General features: G+C 36.8%; 1 protein-coding gene across 1 annotated transcript in view; it reads left to right on the top strand.

Annotated features, from left to right (window-relative positions):
- The first annotated feature begins 2,419 nt into the window (after positions 1-2,419).
- Positions 2,420-17,876, top strand: part of NUBPL (nucleotide binding protein like) — a 217,126-nt gene continuing 201,669 nt past the window's right edge. The window contains exons 1-3 of the mRNA XM_044918054.1: positions 2,420-2,528; positions 3,090-3,237; positions 7,109-7,143. Of these exons, the coding sequence (XP_044773989.1) occupies positions 2,421-2,528; positions 3,090-3,237; positions 7,109-7,143 (291 nt within the window). The 5' untranslated portion in view covers position 2,420. The remainder of the gene's footprint in view (positions 2,529-3,089; positions 3,238-7,108; positions 7,144-17,876) is intronic.

Raw genomic sequence — 17,876 nt, 5'->3', positions numbered from 1 at the left:
AGAAATAATGGACATCTCTACGATTCTCCTGATATTTTCGTCTGCTGAAAGGTAAATCAAATTAATGATTTGATTTCTACAAACATAGATATTACTTGTTCCTCCCTTTATGTTATCTCTCAGAGAATGTCAGTGCCATTTATCTAGTTGCCCATGTCATAAACCTCTACATAACCAATAAGCATCACAATAGCTAACATTTATTGAATATGTGTACTTTGTGATAGGTATTCTACATGCATTATTTTATTATTTATTTTCTACATGCATTATTTTAAATTTAACCTTGCAATAACCCTACAAGTAGGTATTATCTATTTTATAAGCAAACATTTCTCTTGGATTAATTACTACAATAACCTCCTATCTCCCTAATTCTGGTCACACGTCTCCCAACCATTTTTTTTTACTGGTAATCAGTAGTATTTCTAAAACACAAATGTAATTATGTTATTTTCTCACTTTAAACCCTTCTGCGGTTCCCTTAGGATAAAGTCCAAATTCCTTTAAATGATATATAAAGTCTTTTATGATCTATGCATCCTTCATCTTTGCCAACTTCCATCCTCATCTCTCTGCACCATCCTGCTTACCCTCTATCTGCAAGCCTTGAAGATCATTTGAAGTTCTTACCAGTTCATTTCTTACCTATGCACAACAACCCTCTAGCCGTTCACACAGCTGATGCCTACACATTACCCACATTAAGGATTCAACTTAGATGTTACCCTATCCAGAAGCCTTCCCTGAGTGATTTGGGTGCCCCTTCTTTGTAATTCTGTATCTCTCAGTGCTTTTTTCCTATGCGTATTACACCATGCTGAACTGTCAGTTAACTTATTCTGTCTCTCACACTGGTTGGTAAAGTCCTTGAATGGAGGGATTATATCTGTCTGGTTCAGGGTTGACAACCCTATGATTAGGGTAGTATTTGGTGCATAGTAGTTGCTCAGTAAATATTTGTTAAATAAATGTATCTTTATAAGTCTAGAAGAACTTGAAAAGCTACCTGGACAGAAACAGATATTCAGCATTTCTTGTTTAGTGAATGGATTATTCTGATAGTCATTCTCCTTATCCCTATTGTTTTGGTTTATAATTTATAAAAATTGAGGAGATAAAAATTGATAAAATTAACTGAGAAAACATATTGCAAAACAAGAAAGTGATAAGCCAAAGGAAGCAATAATGTGAGATTGGGGGAGAAAAAACAAGGAACTGAATTTTTTTCAGAGCTTATTTAATTAAATGTACTTGTTGGAAAAATCTAACTCTTACAAGAATTATTTGAGATTGAAATGTTATGCCTGTATTAAAGAAAAGAAAATTAAAGAGCAGAGTAGAGCAAAACAAACTGAATGATTATACAACAAATTTTCTAAGAATAAATAAAAGAAATTAAAATCAACCTTAGAAAATATTATGGAGAATATGTGAGAGTAAGTCAACCTATACCCTAACTGATCCTTTTGCTGGGTCTGGGTTTCTGTATCAGCTTTCTAGCTTTCTCTTGTACAGCTACTTCCTTTGCTCTCATCTGCTTTGGATGTAGGAATACTTCATTCCTCATACCAAAATAAATTCCACCTTCTCCCTCAAGCTTTGTCTCACTTAACTTTCTTCTTGAGCGAAAGTTGCTTAATTAGACCTGCTTTCTGATTTAGCTATTTCTGATTGTATATATATATATACACACACACTAATAGTGTGTATATAAATAAATATATATATATATACACACTATTATTGTAGATCACGCGGGCGGGGTGGGGGGAAGATAAAATCCTTAACAGTGGGAATGTTTTTTTTTAAAGATTTTATTTATTTATTTATTTGAGAGAGAGAGAGAGAGAGAGAGAGAAACAGCATGAGAGGGGATACGGTCAGAGGGAGAAACAGACTCCCTGCCGAGCAGGGAGCCCGATGCGGGACTCGATCCTAGGACTCCGGGATCATGACCTGAGCCGAAGGCAGTCGCTTAACCAATTGAGCCACCCAGGCACCCCAGTGGGAATGTTTAAGTTACCATATTCTGCGGAGTTGAGAACCTGGAGTCACTTTCGAATTCTACCATTTCCTACTTCTTTTCAGTCGGGTCAAGTCTCTAAACTTTAAGTCTCATTTCTTACCACTGAAAAGAGGATACTAGTAAGAGTCTCCTATCTACCTACCCGAGGATTTCTGTGAGGACAAAATGGATGAGGTATGTGAAAAACGCTTCACAAACATTTGGTTAAACTCTGTAAAATATTTGTACCTGGCTACGAACATGACTGCATTAACAGGTTGGGTTGCCCGGCTGAAGAAACTCAAAGGCGGCTCGTCTCTAGGGAGAGGAAGCCGAGCGTTACTACGTGACGTCATCACCCTACGACGGCCGCGACGGTTTCCGGCCTGGGCTTAAAGCCGTGTTCCGCGCTATGGGGTGTTGGCAGCGTTTGTTGATTTTTGGCGGGGTATCGCTTCGGGTTGGTGGCGGGGCCAGTGTCCCGCTTGGGGGAAGCCGAGTGTTGGTTTGTCGGCGCCAGGTTCGTGGTGCTGCTGGACAGGGGGAGGCGGAAGGGACGGAGATGCTGGGGCGGCAGGGCCGCAGGTGTCTCGGCATAACCTCTTGCCGAGGACTCGCCTCAGACCTTAACGGCCCCCCCCACTCGGCGGCAAAGTGAGGCCCCAGTTGGCTGGACGTCCCCACTTTCCAAGTAGGCCCCCAGAAGGACCAGGCCGAGGCGTGGAGGGACATGAAACAGATGTCTAGAACATGGATGTGTGACTTGTGCATTGTTTTCTCTGTTAGTTTATTTAAAAAATAGGTTAAAAAGAAGGAAACGTGGAGGATTTAACTCCGTAAAGAGTCAGTTTATTTACTTTCCATTTTCAACGTCTGCGTATCCTGGCAGATAAATTTCAGCTTAAACAGTGTATTTCCACGGCTGTCATCAATAGCAGTAGGTAGATAGTACAAAAGACCTAACAAATGGAGATCAGCAGAATTAACCTAGAAAAGAAAGCCCTATTACAAACTCCGAATTTTTACTTTAACAGAATGATAATAGAGATGGCTTATTTTAAAACTTTTTTTTTTTTTTAAGTTATCTGGCGCTGACAGTGAGACCCTAAAACAAAGAAGAGCACAAATCATGTCCCGAGGACTTCCAAAGCAGAAACCAATAGAAGGTGTAAAGCAAGTTATAGTTGTGGCTTCTGGAAAAGGTGGAGTTGGAAAGTCTACGACAGCAGGTATTATAAGATATTCTGATCTCAGTTAGGAATTTATGGCAACTGGCAAGTGCACAGGATTAAAATTATAGTTTTGATTTTTAAAGAGTTATTTGTGAAATTCCGTAGTGTCAGGAGTTGGTGATGATTAGGAATTTAGATTAGCAGTTTGAAAAAACTAGGTACATAGCCAGGTCTTTGACTCCTTAACTGAGGAAAAGGTGGTCAGATTCCCCATCAGATCTTCAGTTTACTTAACTGTAAAATGGCAATGACGATAACCTTTTTCATAGGGTGGCCATGTTAATTAAATAAGCTAACCACTTAGCCCAGTGTCTCCTACATAGTAAGTGCTCAATATTTGGTTGCTGTTATTATTTTTTAAACGTTTAGTAACTTTAACACTAAATATTTGTTCTTTGATATTCTGTTCCAGTCTATCAATGTACATATAGCTACACAGTTGCAAAGAGACTTTTTACGTTATTGTGGCCTTTTTTATTTAACCATAATATAATTTTCAACATTCATAAAATCAGCATTGATAAATATTTGAAAATTTGTGAAGGTTTAACATTGTTTTAATTGTTTAAAATATCATCTATATATCTTTTATATTAATAATACTGGAGCAGAGAATTTGTTTTTGGTGGCTCTTTTTAATTGATTGTAGATTTCATTGTGACTGAAATGCTGCTTTCAGATTCATAGGAGACATGCCACCAGATATAAAAGAGTTACCATCCAAGACTAATAATCAGATAGTCCCCAAATTTTTCAAAAGAAATTTTCAAAAATTTTTAAATATTTATTTATTTGAGAGAGAGAGAGAGAAAGAGAAAGAAAACGAGGAGGGGGACGGGCAGAGGGAGAAGGAGAGAGAGTATCCTCGAGCAGATTCCCTGCTGAGCATGGAGCCTGATGCCAGACTCTATCCCAGGGCCCTGAGGTCAGGACCCAAGCCAAAATCAAGAGCCTAACCAACTGAGCTACCCAGGCACCCCAGAAATTTCTTATTCCAGGTTAATAATGTAAAAGGGTAATGACTTCCCTTCTTCCAATCCTGCACAACAGAAGTAACTTATATTATTAATTTGGAGTCATAAAACACCCCCCCCTTTTTTTTTTAAAGATATATTTATTTTAGAGAAAGAGAGCATGAGCAGGAGGGGCAGACTGAAAGGAGAGAATCGCAAGCAGACTCTGCACTAAGTGCAGAGACCGACTCAGGGCTCAACCTCACAACCCTGAGATTACAACCTGAGCCAAAATCAAGAGCCTGTCTCTTAACTGACTGCACCACCCAGGCGCTCCTGGAGTCATAAACACTCTTATTATTGCCTTGTATTTAATTTTTAGTCATTTCAATAGGAATGGCTGCTAATTCAGGTCTTATGTAGTCTATCTTTTATGCAGGAGATTTTAAAAAAATGACTATTGTATTTTATTTGTCGATTTTCATGTAGTTCTAGATTGACAAGATCTTTTAAATTACAATTTTTTTTCCAGATTGTTAACCTGAAGTTGGGGGATATATGTACCTTAAAATTCTTCAGTTCCATTGAAATCAATGACATTTTGAAATAAGAAGGGCTAGTACAGAGTTCTGTGACTAAAGGTCTTGTCTCTTCACGTAAAAAGCCATTTTTAGTAATTTCCCAGTATAGCAGTTTTATGGTTGTACAGCCAGCTACAAATCCAGCTATATAGTTTATTAGCTTAATTTTTTTTTCTCATTTTGACCTGAAGGTAATTGTGGAAGAGTGTTTCAGATGTTTTGAAGAAAATAAGATTTACCAAGTATTATAGTTATAATAGACCTATAATAGTATTACTGTTTGATACTGTATTATTATTAAAAAATGATCAGTGATTATTCCTAATGAATTAATGCTATATGCTACACATTTTTACTTTCCCTCCTACGGGCCTACAATCCATTTACTTAATATTTTGTTTTTAAAATTTAGAAGGTTTTGGTCTTTGGTTGTAGAATCCACCTCTTCTTGTTTTTTGAAAATTCAGAGTACATTTATTTGTTTTCAGTAATGGGAATTCCTTTGCATGCTCTGTGATTACTTGGACTGGTTAAAGATGGAGAATATTTTCATGATGATATCCCTAAGTTCTTCGAGTTTTATGCAATATAATTTGTTGGGTCTATAGGCAATGTTTGTTTAAAACATTGTTTTTGTATTTGGTTAGCAGATCTTCTATTGTCATGGAATGTGACAGCGTTTAAATAGGAAAATCTATGAGAAAATATGCAGTTGTGACACATAGTAGGTGTTTCAGTAAATGCCCCTTCCTTGCTATTTTTCTTTGTTAGCATTAAACCATCTGCCCCAAAGAACTGGCCTTTGCTTTTTTCTGACAGTTCTATTTGCATACATAAGTCTTAGAAATAAGTTGTTTTTGTGCGACTCTGTTGGTATTATATTTCTTTCATATATACACACACACACACACACACACATATTATATACATGTTTGGGACTATATGTATGTTCCAAACTATCTCAAAATTCTTCCCATTTGAATATGTATGCTAGAGATTTTTTTCAGTTAGAATGATGATACATGGTTAATACAAACATGCTCTGTGATTCCATTGTATAAATGTGAGAAGACCCTAACACTGAAATGAAGTAGTCTCTAAAAATTTCTGCTTAATAGTTAGATGGTTTAACCTATGATATACCTGAAATTCAGAATTATTTGATAATTTATAGAAATTAATTTGTCAAGTGACATGTCCTAGGCTAAGTACTTTATATCAGTATTTCATTTAATTCTCACAACAGTTATGAAATAGGAATTATCCTCATTTTATAGAGGAGGAAAATAGATTTAGGGGTAAAATATCTTACTCAAGGTTATATAATAGAAGGTGGTAGAACTAGGATTTGAACCAGGTCTACTTTGAAAATTTATGCTCTTAAACTACTTTATTTAGTTATTTATTTTTTTTTAAGATTTTGTTTATTTATTTGACAGAGAGAGACAGCGAGATAGAGAACACAAGCCGGGGCAGTGGGATGGGGAGAGGCAGGCTTCCCGCTGAACAGGGAGCCTGATGCGGGGCTCGATCCCAGGACTCTGGGATCATGACCTGAGACGAAGGCAGATGCTTAACGACTGAGCCACCCAGGTGCCCCTGCTTTTAACTACTTTAAAGGAAATAATCTCAGCATCATTTATAACATTGTTCTATTAAATAAATGTGATTCACAGTATGGAAGTCTACTTATCAGTCTTGGAAATTTGTTACCTTCGGACCTCTCTTCATCTCAGATGTAGCATTATCTCTATTGCTGGGCTCAAGGTGGTTTTGGGACTACTTTCCTTCTATAAAGAAGGATTCTCTAGCAATAGGCAGTTTTGGGAACATGTTTTATTGCCTTACCTTTGACCATCTTCCCTTTCCTCTGCAGAGTGGTCCAGCCTTTCATATGCGGGTATTTGTGAGTTAGGTATTTGGAATTCCTGCGTTATCGGCATTTATTTTTAAAAGGCAATAGGATCATATACATTTTTATTTATTAAAAGGTATATATTTTTTAGGCAAAATGTTTTTGAAAATAATTGAACTATATATACCAGTAACATTGTTTTTTAAAAACTAAGTATTTAAACAAAATTATAACAGGTTATAAAAATGAATCGTTTAAAATGTTAATTGTAGGGCAGGCATCTGTTGCTTATGTTGGAATGTTACTCTTTTTTGTCTTTCTTACTTGCTGTATTCTGTCCATGTCTTTGTTTTTTATAAGTAAAGGAGATACATTAAAAATATCTGTGCTTTGGTTATTACATTGAAAATATTAGAAGGCAAACTGAATTTTAGTAGAAGAAAGTTACTAAATTTAATTACTTTTTTTGTTTCTTATAGTGAACCTTGCACTTGCACTAGCAGCGAATGATTCGGTAGGTGTTTATTAATAAAAATATTAATTGATTAAAATGTTTTTTAAGGAAATGATAAAGAGCATATTTTTCATTTACTCTGTCAGGGGCTATATAGTGTAGCTGTAGTCCCTTGCATTTCTTTAAGGAACTAAGAAATCTGCTATAAGTACTGAGTACATCTAATGATAATGATGAAAATGGAAGGGGTCAAAGAATTCAGGCAGTGTTTAGAAGGTAGAGAAGGCAAGGAAATGGATTATTCCTTAGAGCTTCCAAAAGATATGTAATTCTGCCAACACCTTAATTTTAGCTCATTGAAACCCATTTTGGACTTCTGTGATAACTTCTCACAGTAGAAATAAGAAATAAATATGGATGGGAATTCAGTTTTCTTAGTTCTTAAATTTCCAAAGATGTCTTTATTTTGCCTTTGTATTTGATTTGACTAGATGTAGAATTCCAGGTTCAAAATAATTGCATCTCTGAACCTTGTAAACGACATTCCTTTTTCTTCTCTCATGCTAATGAAATGTCTGATGCTAGTCTGATTCATATTGCTTTGTAATAACCTGTGTTTTTCCCCTCCAAGCTTTTAGAGTTTTCTTTATGTCTTTTAAGTTTAGAAATGTCACAAATATGCGTCCAATTGTTGACTTCAAAATTTTTTACCTGGTTGGAAATTAGCCAGGCAGTATCAAGGTTTGAAATTTCTTCCTTGATTACTTAAGTGGTATGTTTGTTCTGTCTCCAGAAACCTATTAGATAGCTATTAACCCTTTATGCTTGTTAATTTGTCTCTCATAATCTCCATCTCTTTGTCTTTTGCTGTATGTTTTGGAAGATGTCTTAGGCTATTTTCCACACTGCTTTGTTGGGTTTTAGTTGTTATTTAGCCCTTTGATTTTTATTTTTAAATTCAGGAATTCTATGTTTTCCAGGTTTCTAGAACTCTTTGTTATTTTACAAATACTGGAAAAACAATGGCTGTATCATTCGTTTGAATCTCTCTGAGGATGCTAATTAAAATTTATTAAAAAATTGTTCCTTTTAATGATCTCTGTTTACTTAGCATGGTGTTTCTTATAATGTGGTCCTCAGACTAGCAGAATCATCATCACCTGGGAACTTGTTAGACATACAAAATCTTGAGCCCATCCTAAACGTAATGAATCAGAATCCATGAGGGTGGAATCCTGCAGTCTGTGTGTGTGTTTTTTATACAACCTATTTTTAATTTGATTTAATTTATTTTTTATTTTTTAAATTATTATGTTAATCAGCATACATTACATCGTTAGTTTTTGATGATGTGTTCCATGATTCATTATTTGTGTATAACACCCAGTGCTCCATGCAGAATGTGCCCTCTTTAATACCCATCACCAGGCTAACCCATCGTCCCACCCCCCTCCCCTCTAGAACCCTCGGTTTGTTTTTCAGAGTCCATCGTCTCATGGTTCATCTCCCCCTCCGATTTCCCACCCCTTCATTCTTCCCCTCCTGCTATCATCTTTTTTTTTTAACATATAATGTATTATTTGTTTCAGAGGTACAGATCTGTGATTCAACAGTCTTGCACAATTCACAGCGCTCACCATAGCACATATGCTCCCCAGTGTCTATCACCCAGCCGCCCCATCCCTCCCACCCCCCGCCACTCCAGCAACCCTCAGTTTGTTTCCTGAGATTAAGAATTCCTCATATCAGTGAGGTCATATGATACATGTCTTTCTCTGATTGACTTATTTCGCTCAGCATAACACCCTCCAGTTCCATCCACGTCATTGCAAATGGCAAGATTTCATGATGGCTGCATAATATTCCATTGTATATATATACCACATCTTCTTTATCCATTCATCTGTTGATGGACATCTTGGCTCTTTCCATAGTTTGGCTATTATGGACATTGCTGCTATAAACATTGGGGTGCATGTACCCCTTTGGATCCCTACATTTGTATCTTTGGGGTAAATACCCAGTAGTGCAATTGCTGGATCATATGGTAGCTCTATTTTCAACTTTTGGAAGAACCTCCATACTGTTTTCCAGAGTGGCTGCACCAGCTTGCATTCCCACCAACAGTGTAGGAGGGTTCCCCTTTCTCTGCATCCTTGCCAGCATCTGTCGTTTCCTGACTTGTTAATTTTAGCCATTCTGACTGGTGTGAGGTGATATCTCATTGAGGTTTTGATTTGGATTTCCCTGATTTAATTTAATTTTTTACTGAAGTGTATTCAACATACAGTGTTATATTAGCTGGAATCTGTGTTCCAACCAGCCCTAGAGATGATTTTGATGCATGCTAATGTTTGAGAATCATGGATCTAGAGTTTGTGAAAACTCTTGTCTGCTGATGGCATCCTTTTTTGTTTTCTAGTGTGGTTATGTTTTTTATTTAGTTTTAAACCATTTCTTCTCTTGTTTCAATGGGAATTTGGAGAGAAGAGAGATAATCGTGTGTTTAGGCAGCCTTATTGAAGTAAGAGCCAGTAATACATTTTTAAAAATAATTTTTATTAGGGCACTTGGTTACCCTGGAGAAGAGACTCCATCTTCCTTAAAGAAGGGAGGAAACAGGGAAGATTCAGTGGATGGGAAGGTAGATAATTTTTAGGTGTGGGGATCTTTTAAGTTGGTATCATTTCAGCCAAAGCTTTGAGTCTTAAGTCAGTATGAAGCAACGGTGTAATAAGGGATCAAAAGAGGAAAAGAATGGTTAAAAAGGGGTTGATTCCTTCATGTTAAATATTGCTAGTCTTTTTTTTTTTTTTAAGGTGTTTTGAATTTATTTGATAGAGCACAAGCAGGTGGAGCAGAAGACCGAGGGAGAGGGAGAAGCAGGCTTTTTGCTGAGCAGAGAGCCTGACCTGGAGCTTGATCCCGGGACCCTGGGATCATGACCTGAGCCGAAGGCAGAGGCTTAACTGACTGAGCCACCCAGGTGCCCCAAATATTGCTAGTCTTGATGAAATGGTAGCTCAGAAAATTTTTTTTGTGTTTCTGTGTTTGTTTGTTTGTTTGTTTTCTTTTTCTTCTTTCAGGGAGCAGGGTTGAAAGCAGATTCATCTTTAGTGCTTTATATGTATGACAGGGAAATTGGCAACAAGAAAGGAAAAGCAGTAACACTTTACCTGGCTCATTTCTTCAGAAGCCTTTAGTATCATTAAGTGTTTTTAAACATGTTTGTAAAATCTTCCTTAGGAAGGTCTTTAGTATTCTGTGATCCTGATAAGGAGTTTTTTGTTTTTTATTTCTTGATTTTTTTTTTTTTTTTTAAGCAAAGTTAGTGTTTTTGATTCAGGACTAGTATGTTTGGCTTAAACTGTGCTTTGCCAGAGGACAGCTTGCATACAGAAAAGAAGAGCTATATCTGTTCTATATGATTTATATGTATCTGGCATAGTTTTGTACTCTGTATTTCCCAAATTAAGATTTTATTAATATTATACTTATTTGGAGGACATGTTTGGTCCTTAGGGGAAGCTCATGTTTCCTCCCAGCCCTTCTATTTGCTTGAGTTGATATGGATGGCCAGGATATGTCTCTTTATGGGGTTAAAAACTCCAGTTAGGATGGTGTCTTTGGAGCCTCTCCAGTGATTCATTCCCAGGGAGTCTTCATTCTGTGGAGTTTGTATTATAAAAGAGGTCTCTGATCTGCTTTTCTGTAGGCCATTTTTGTTCAAGACCTTGCTAACGTTTACCTCCTTTCTTTTCCATGGTTGGTACTTGCCCTTTTTCAGCATTGGAATAGGAAGATCCAGGTCCAGGAAAGGGAAACAGGACCAGGAAGCTATTCATTTTACTTTGGATATTGACCTTAGTAATCTCTAAACTAGACTGTAAACTGCAGGGGTGTGTGTAAGATAGTCCATTGGGATGTAGGAGGGAAATTTTTCTTTTCCATTTGTATTAATTTTTATCTTTTAAAATTTATGGTTTTTTGTGTATGTTTTATAATTTGTACTATGTTAGTATATATAGTCTATATAGTAGCTGCAATGTAACTTATAAACAAATATGTTAACATATATTGGGGATATATTTTTAAACATTTTTTACTGATTGGAGTGCATGATCAGAAAATTTCAGATGTCACTAGCCTAGGCAAAAGGAATTTCTGGGCTGGATCGGATGCCCAGTTTAAAAGAAGACTACTTTATAGATTGAGGTAAAGGACTTATGGGAATAGGGTGTGGATTTTCCCTTTTCCTTGTCTTTTGTACTTTTCTTTGCGGATATAGAAGGTAGTAATGCAGGGCAGAGTTTGAGATCATGTGTGCTATGCATCTGAATATTGCATCTAGTGATTTGTTGGAGCTGGCTTATGCTTGTTTGTGAGGGCCAGTTGTTAAATTTTCAGGAATTTGGGAACTAGTTGATATCACATTGTTACCATGAAATAGGCCATGGTGGGAGTATTTAAGCCATGGAAATTGGCAAATATTGAAAATCAGACACCCCACCCCACCCAGAGCCACTTGTTAAACATTTCCTGGCACACCATAGGTCATATATATTGACAATCGTATTTTTTTATTTTTCTTTTTTTTTTTTAGAGAGGGAGAGGGGCAGAGTGTGGGGAGGGGCAGAGAGACAGTCTTAAGCAGGCTCCACACCCAGCGCAGAGCCCGATGCGGGGCTGCCGAGATCATGACCTCAGCTGAAATCAAGAGTCTGGTGCTTAACCAACTGAGCCACCCAGGTGTCCCCTTTTTTCTGTCTTCTTAACCATATCATGGATCTCATTCTTTTACAGTATAAATTTAATAAACAGTGAGAAGAGCACTGAGACTGGGAGAGAGAAACATAAAGACTACCAGAAATCATTGATAAGCTTTGTGAGATTCCTGTCAGTTCAGTTCATTTTAGTCCAACAAATATTTGAGTACCTATAACACTCATTGCCAGACACCCTGGGAATATAAAGAAAAGTAAATGTGCTGTGGGAGTTCACAGCCTAAGACTACATTCACAAAACAGTGTTGTGTATGTGTATATGTATTTATATAAGTGTGTATATATTTCTGTGTATCTGTGTGTGTGTGTATTTTGGTGGTGTATAGATGGATTAGGTTCAATAATCGTTTCTTCTGTGAGTGAGAAAGTGCTAATTAAGACAACAGTTAAGGTTTTATTATGCTTCATAACAGTAGACACATTGTGTACTCTTAAAGGTTTTATAATCTCGTGAACACAAAAGGAAGATAAATGTCTTAAAATGATGAGATATATTCAAGGTCAAATATAGTAGTGTATCCTTCCGGGATGAGTAGCTTTTATTCTAGAGAAAAACAGTCTTCTTTTTTTTTCATAGAGCATTTTCATGCACATAATTGTATTTGGTTCTCACCGAAACCTGTAATGCAATGCCATAGTATTTATCAGTTTTACAGTCTTTATTGATTCTGCCCTATCCTTGCCACATTTCATCAGTCAGCAGATACCCTTGTTTCTGTCTCTGTGATATTCTTCCAATATGTATCTTTCTATTGTCACTATTCCCACTCTAACTAAGGCTCACATTACTATTTGGCTCATTTATTCATTTATACTTCAGTTATTGAGTGCCTATTCTATCCTAAGCACTTTGTTTGGAGGATACAGAAAGGAACGAGACACCCGGTCCCCGCCTTTGAGGAACTCAGACAAGCAGACCACTGCAATGGTCTAATCCATTACCTGCTCATGCTCAGATCCATTCAGTACATAATGCCTGATTACTCTTACTAAAGCATTATTGGAATTACATCACTCCCCTACTTAGCATCACTACTGAATGCCTTTGCTGGTATTCAAGATCCTCAACCATCTGGCTTCCATCTGCCTTCATAGGTTTGTGTTTAGCTTATCTTCTAAATGGTCTTTGTGCTCTGGCCAGTCTGGGTTACTTGAAGTTGTATGTTCTTATTTATTTTTTTTTTAAAGATTTTATTTATTTATTTGAGACAGAGAGAATGAGATACAGAGAGCATGAGAGGGAGGAGGGTCAGAGGGAGAAGCAGACTCCCCGCCGAGCAGGGAGCCCGATGCGGGACTCGATCCAGGGACTCCAGGATCATGACCTGAGCCGAAGGCAGTCGCTTAACCAACTGAGCCACCCAGGCGCCCTGAAGTTGTATGTTCTTGCTAGCATACAGCCTTTCTTGTACATTTCTACTGGAGTACTCTCTTCACCTTTCTTTAGCTTACATGCCCTGTCTTCCAGGCTGGCATTTATGGCTGTGCTGGTTATATCATGCACAAAGGTGCTTGTCACGGAAGTTGAGTGATGACAGAAATCCAGACTACCCTCTTCTTGTACAACTGCAGGCTGCATTCTTTTTTTGTTTTGTTTTGTTTGTTTTATTTATTTATTTTTTAAGTAAGCTCTGGACCCAACTTGGGGCTTGAACTCACAACCCCAAGATCAAGAGTCACATGTTGTACCAGAGCCAGCCAGGTGCCCCTGCAGGCTGCATTCTAATTCACACAGAGACACTATATGAGCAGCTTTGCCCTGAGGGGCAGCTTAGTGAAGTGCTCCCTGAATTCCTCTCTTTTTCCGTCTTGGGAAATCTAGTAGCGCTATTTATTTGTATGATTATTGTGCCCATGCAATTATTCTGGTAATTTTTATAATAACAAATGATATAACTAACATTTATTGAGCATTTATTATATGTCAAGCACTGTTCCTCATGACATGGATCTTAACTCATTTATGTTTCATAGCAACCGTATGGGAATCGATAACTATTATGATCCCTTTTGTAGATAGAAAGCAGAAGTATTTGGAGGCTGAATATTTTGCCCAGGGTCACTGAGGAAGTAAATGGCAGAACCAAGATTTGAATGCCAACCTAGATCCTGTGCTCTTAACCTACTTGCTCAACTGCTTCTATCTTAGCTAGATTCTTAATGATTAAAGATTGTGTTGTCTTCATCCTTGGCTACCCTTAGCAGCTAGCACAGTGCTTTATGACTTTGGAAATGCACAATAAATATTTGCTGCATTGATGGACTGAGTATATAGAATGGTTTCACGGTATGTTAAGTGCAAAGTTTTGTTTTGTTTTTTGAGAAGTGGTCTGGGATGAGAGGACTTTTTGTGGCTTAGTGGGCTATTCAGTGTTTTTTTCTTGCTTCTTAAAAGCACATTCTGTGATTCCACTTAACCCTCATCTCATTTTATACTCTTTATCTGCCAATCTCATTTTTCCCCCTGCTCCAGTTACTACTCATGTGCCCTTGATTCCAAATTCATCACCAGCCCGGATCTCTCTGCTGGGTACCAGACCTGTCTAGTTGTCTCTGTAGACATCCGCTTGAATGCAGGCATTCAGGCTCAGTGTGTGTAAAACCAAACTCTTTTTTTCCTCTAACTTTGTCCTGTGGGGTCATTTGGTTCCTGCCCACCTTCAAATTTGTCGCCTGTTCCTGCTGCTTCTACCACTTAAAGTTCTCTAGATTGTGTACTCTCATTTCATTCCTTAATGCTGCTGCTTTATTCAGACTCTTACCATGTATCTTCTGTGAGGCAATCCCTGCTCTCTATTTTCTCTGCTATGATGTTTCAAGGAAAGGACTAACACTTGCCATATTATTTTAGAAGAGTTTGTTTACTTGTTTATCTCCTATGCTAGTCTGTGAAGCTTTTAGGGTCAGTGGTTTTGGTCTTATTCCTCTTTTTTTTTAATCCTCAGTGCTTAGTCCAGTGATGGTATATAGTAGATTCTTGGTGAATGTTGGTAATAACTGTGGAACATACTAAATAAAGGGTGGTTGTGAATATATATATACACATACATTTATATTTCATTTCTGTGGCAGATTCTGAGTGTTGGATAAGTTGTTTATAATTTGTTCACTGCTAAATTAGGTCCTTTTTTTACTGAGGAAATGAAATAATTAAAATTCAAATGGGATAATATATGTGAAGAGCTTAGCAAACTGACTGATACATAGTAAGTTCTAAATCACTTTTTAGTATGGGTGGCTAAATAAAAGCTTTTTGTAAGTAATATTTCAAAATAAAAGCTGATACATGTTTTACTTACTTGACTGTTTTTACAAAACTTATTTTAGGTTTTTACTTATTTTCCATTGCTAGAATGAATCTTTAGAATTAAACTTCAAGATGGAAAATGAAGCAGTATTATTTTCAAAGAGTTTGTGTTTTTTGTTTTTTTTTTTCCATTGATGGTTTTTTTTTTTGATATAGCCCACCATTGCTCTTTTTTTTTTATTCTTATGTTAATCCCCATACATTACATCATTAGTTTTAGATGAAGTGTTCCATGATTCATTGTTTGTGCATAACACCCAGTGCTCCATGCAGAATGTGCCCTCCTCAATACCCACCCAGGCTAACCCATCCTCCCACCCCCCTCCCCTCTAGAACCCTGTTTGTTTTTCAGAGTCCATCGTCTCTCATGGTTCGTCTACCCCTCCGATTTCCCCCGCTTCATTCTTCCCCTCCCGCTACCTTCTTCTTCTTCTTTTTTTTTTTTCTTAACATATATTGCATTATTTGTTTCAGAGGTACAGATCTGAGATTCAACAGTCTTGCACAATTCACAGCGCTTACCAGAGCACATACCCTCCCCAGTGTCTATCACCCAGTCACCCCATTCCTCCCCCCCCCACTCCAGCAACCCTCAGTTTGTTTCCTGAGATTAAGAATTCCTCATATCAGTGAGATCATATGATACTTGTCTTTCTCTGTTTGACTTATGTCACTCAACATAATACCCTCCAGTTCCATCCACATCGTTGCAAATGGCAAGATCTCATTCCCATTGATGTTTATCTTAAGATATTTTTTTTCCCATGATCTTATAATGTCTTTACACTTATTCTTTCCAGACATACTTCTCTTCTTCACAAGTTATCACTTAGTGGTTCTTTAAATATAATTAAGATTATCTTAAGCCTTTGAATTTCTGTGATCATGTTAGGAGAAATTAGGAAGTTTTAGTTCAAGATTTAGTTTTGGTTTTTGAAAAGTTCAGTGATCTTGGAACATGTTAATGTACCACCACTTAAAACACTGTGATTTTCTTCATTAATAGTTACATGTATAGCAGTTAATAGTTATGTGTATAGCTTTTTGATATACAGAACTGGGCTTGATTCTGGCTCTGCTTCTTGGAAACTGTATGACTTTTACCTGTACCTATCTCCTAATGTTGTAAGTATTAAAGGAGGTAATGTATATAAAGCATGAAGCAGTGTCTGGCACATAATAAATGCTAATAAGAGCTATTCTTATGAGCTACCACAGTACTCCACATGCCAACCTGGACATGTTCTTATAATCTGGATTATTAGTTACGATGTGAATTTGGATTAAATATGGATGAAGCTGTTTTTCTCACAATTAGCTATGCGAAATCCTGATGTATACTACTTAGTTCAAGTTCGTAAGGTTGGGGCCCATCTTTTCTTTAATGCCAGTGTTGTGAGGGGATTGCACTATATTAAATTGACCTGTTCTTAATGTTTTTTTTTAAAAATCATAGTTTTGTGGTATATGTAACAGATACATTTCTTATACAAAATATTTTGTTTCAGTATTGTGGTTAGCTATTTTGGAGGAAGGTACACTATTAGTGTTTAAAGTATAATTATTTTAAAGTTAAAGGGAAACTGGGGCAAGAGATCCAGAAGGAACAATTGGCAAAACTATCATTTTTTGCTTCTTTTAGTTCTTCAATTCAAAGGTAATTCTTGGGAAGAAGTGTGTTTTATAAGTGCATTCGAATTCATAAATTTTGACTTTTACCAAGGAGAAAGAGACACCGAAAATATATTTGCATTTAGAGCAAAAGTCTTTGCTAAAACAAAGAATTTCTTTTGGGATATATGGAGCTATTCGTAATAATTGATGACTTTTCTTTCAAATATTTGATAATTGTGATGGCTACACATATTCAAACATACATGGGGAATTATCACTTTATAATCAGTGAAAAAAAATGAGTAGATTTCTAATGAATTACTTTTTCTTATTCCTTCACCTATAGATTTGTTCATTCATTCATTCATCAACCATTTATTGAAGGCCTGTTTTCTCCTAGGTGCTCTGCTTAGCGTGGGGATGCAGCATTGAAAAAGCCCTGCCTCTGTCCTCATCTTAGTTAATTTACAGCCTGAGTGGCTGGGAGATTGTCATTTCTATTCAGAGCAGGGATCTCTGTATGACTTGAGGATTCTTGTTTCTAGTCTTTTTTCTTTCCCATTTATCACAGATGGCTTTTTCCACTCTTAAGCCTTCTATTCCATTCCAGTTTCTTCACTTCTATTACACATGAAAAATGGACTTTTCATTGGTAATGTATTTATTATTTTCTTCCTCTATCTAGTGTATCTTTATATAGTCATCATGATCTCTTGTCTCCTCCTGCCTCAGAGAAAGAGATATCACACTTGATGCCTTTATGGACTCTTCATCCTTCACTTCCTACCTTTACTAGACTTTGATTCATTAATTCTTCTTTTTGGTTATCTTCAGTTTCTCTTTACTAATTCCTTCCTTTCGGTCTATAGATCTACTGGTTTTACTCATACACACTGAAAAATATGAATGTGTATTTTTTGAGTTAGTGAATAAAACAGCAGATCTTCTTTACCTGTACTCTTTCCCTCAAACTTCTGCCCTCTGATACTTTCCCATTATAGCCATACTCATACTGGAGAGAGTAGTCTACACTGGTTGTGTCAGTTTACCCAATTCTCAGTTATTTCTCAACTTCTGTAATTTGACTT

This window comes from Neomonachus schauinslandi, chromosome 9, assembly GCF_002201575.2.
Source record: "Neomonachus schauinslandi chromosome 9, ASM220157v2, whole genome shotgun sequence".
In the NCBI taxonomy this organism is placed as follows: domain Eukaryota; kingdom Metazoa; phylum Chordata; class Mammalia; order Carnivora; family Phocidae; genus Neomonachus; species Neomonachus schauinslandi.
The sequence above is the reverse complement of the archived record's forward strand: the minus strand, read 5'-3'. Positions and strand labels throughout refer to the sequence as shown.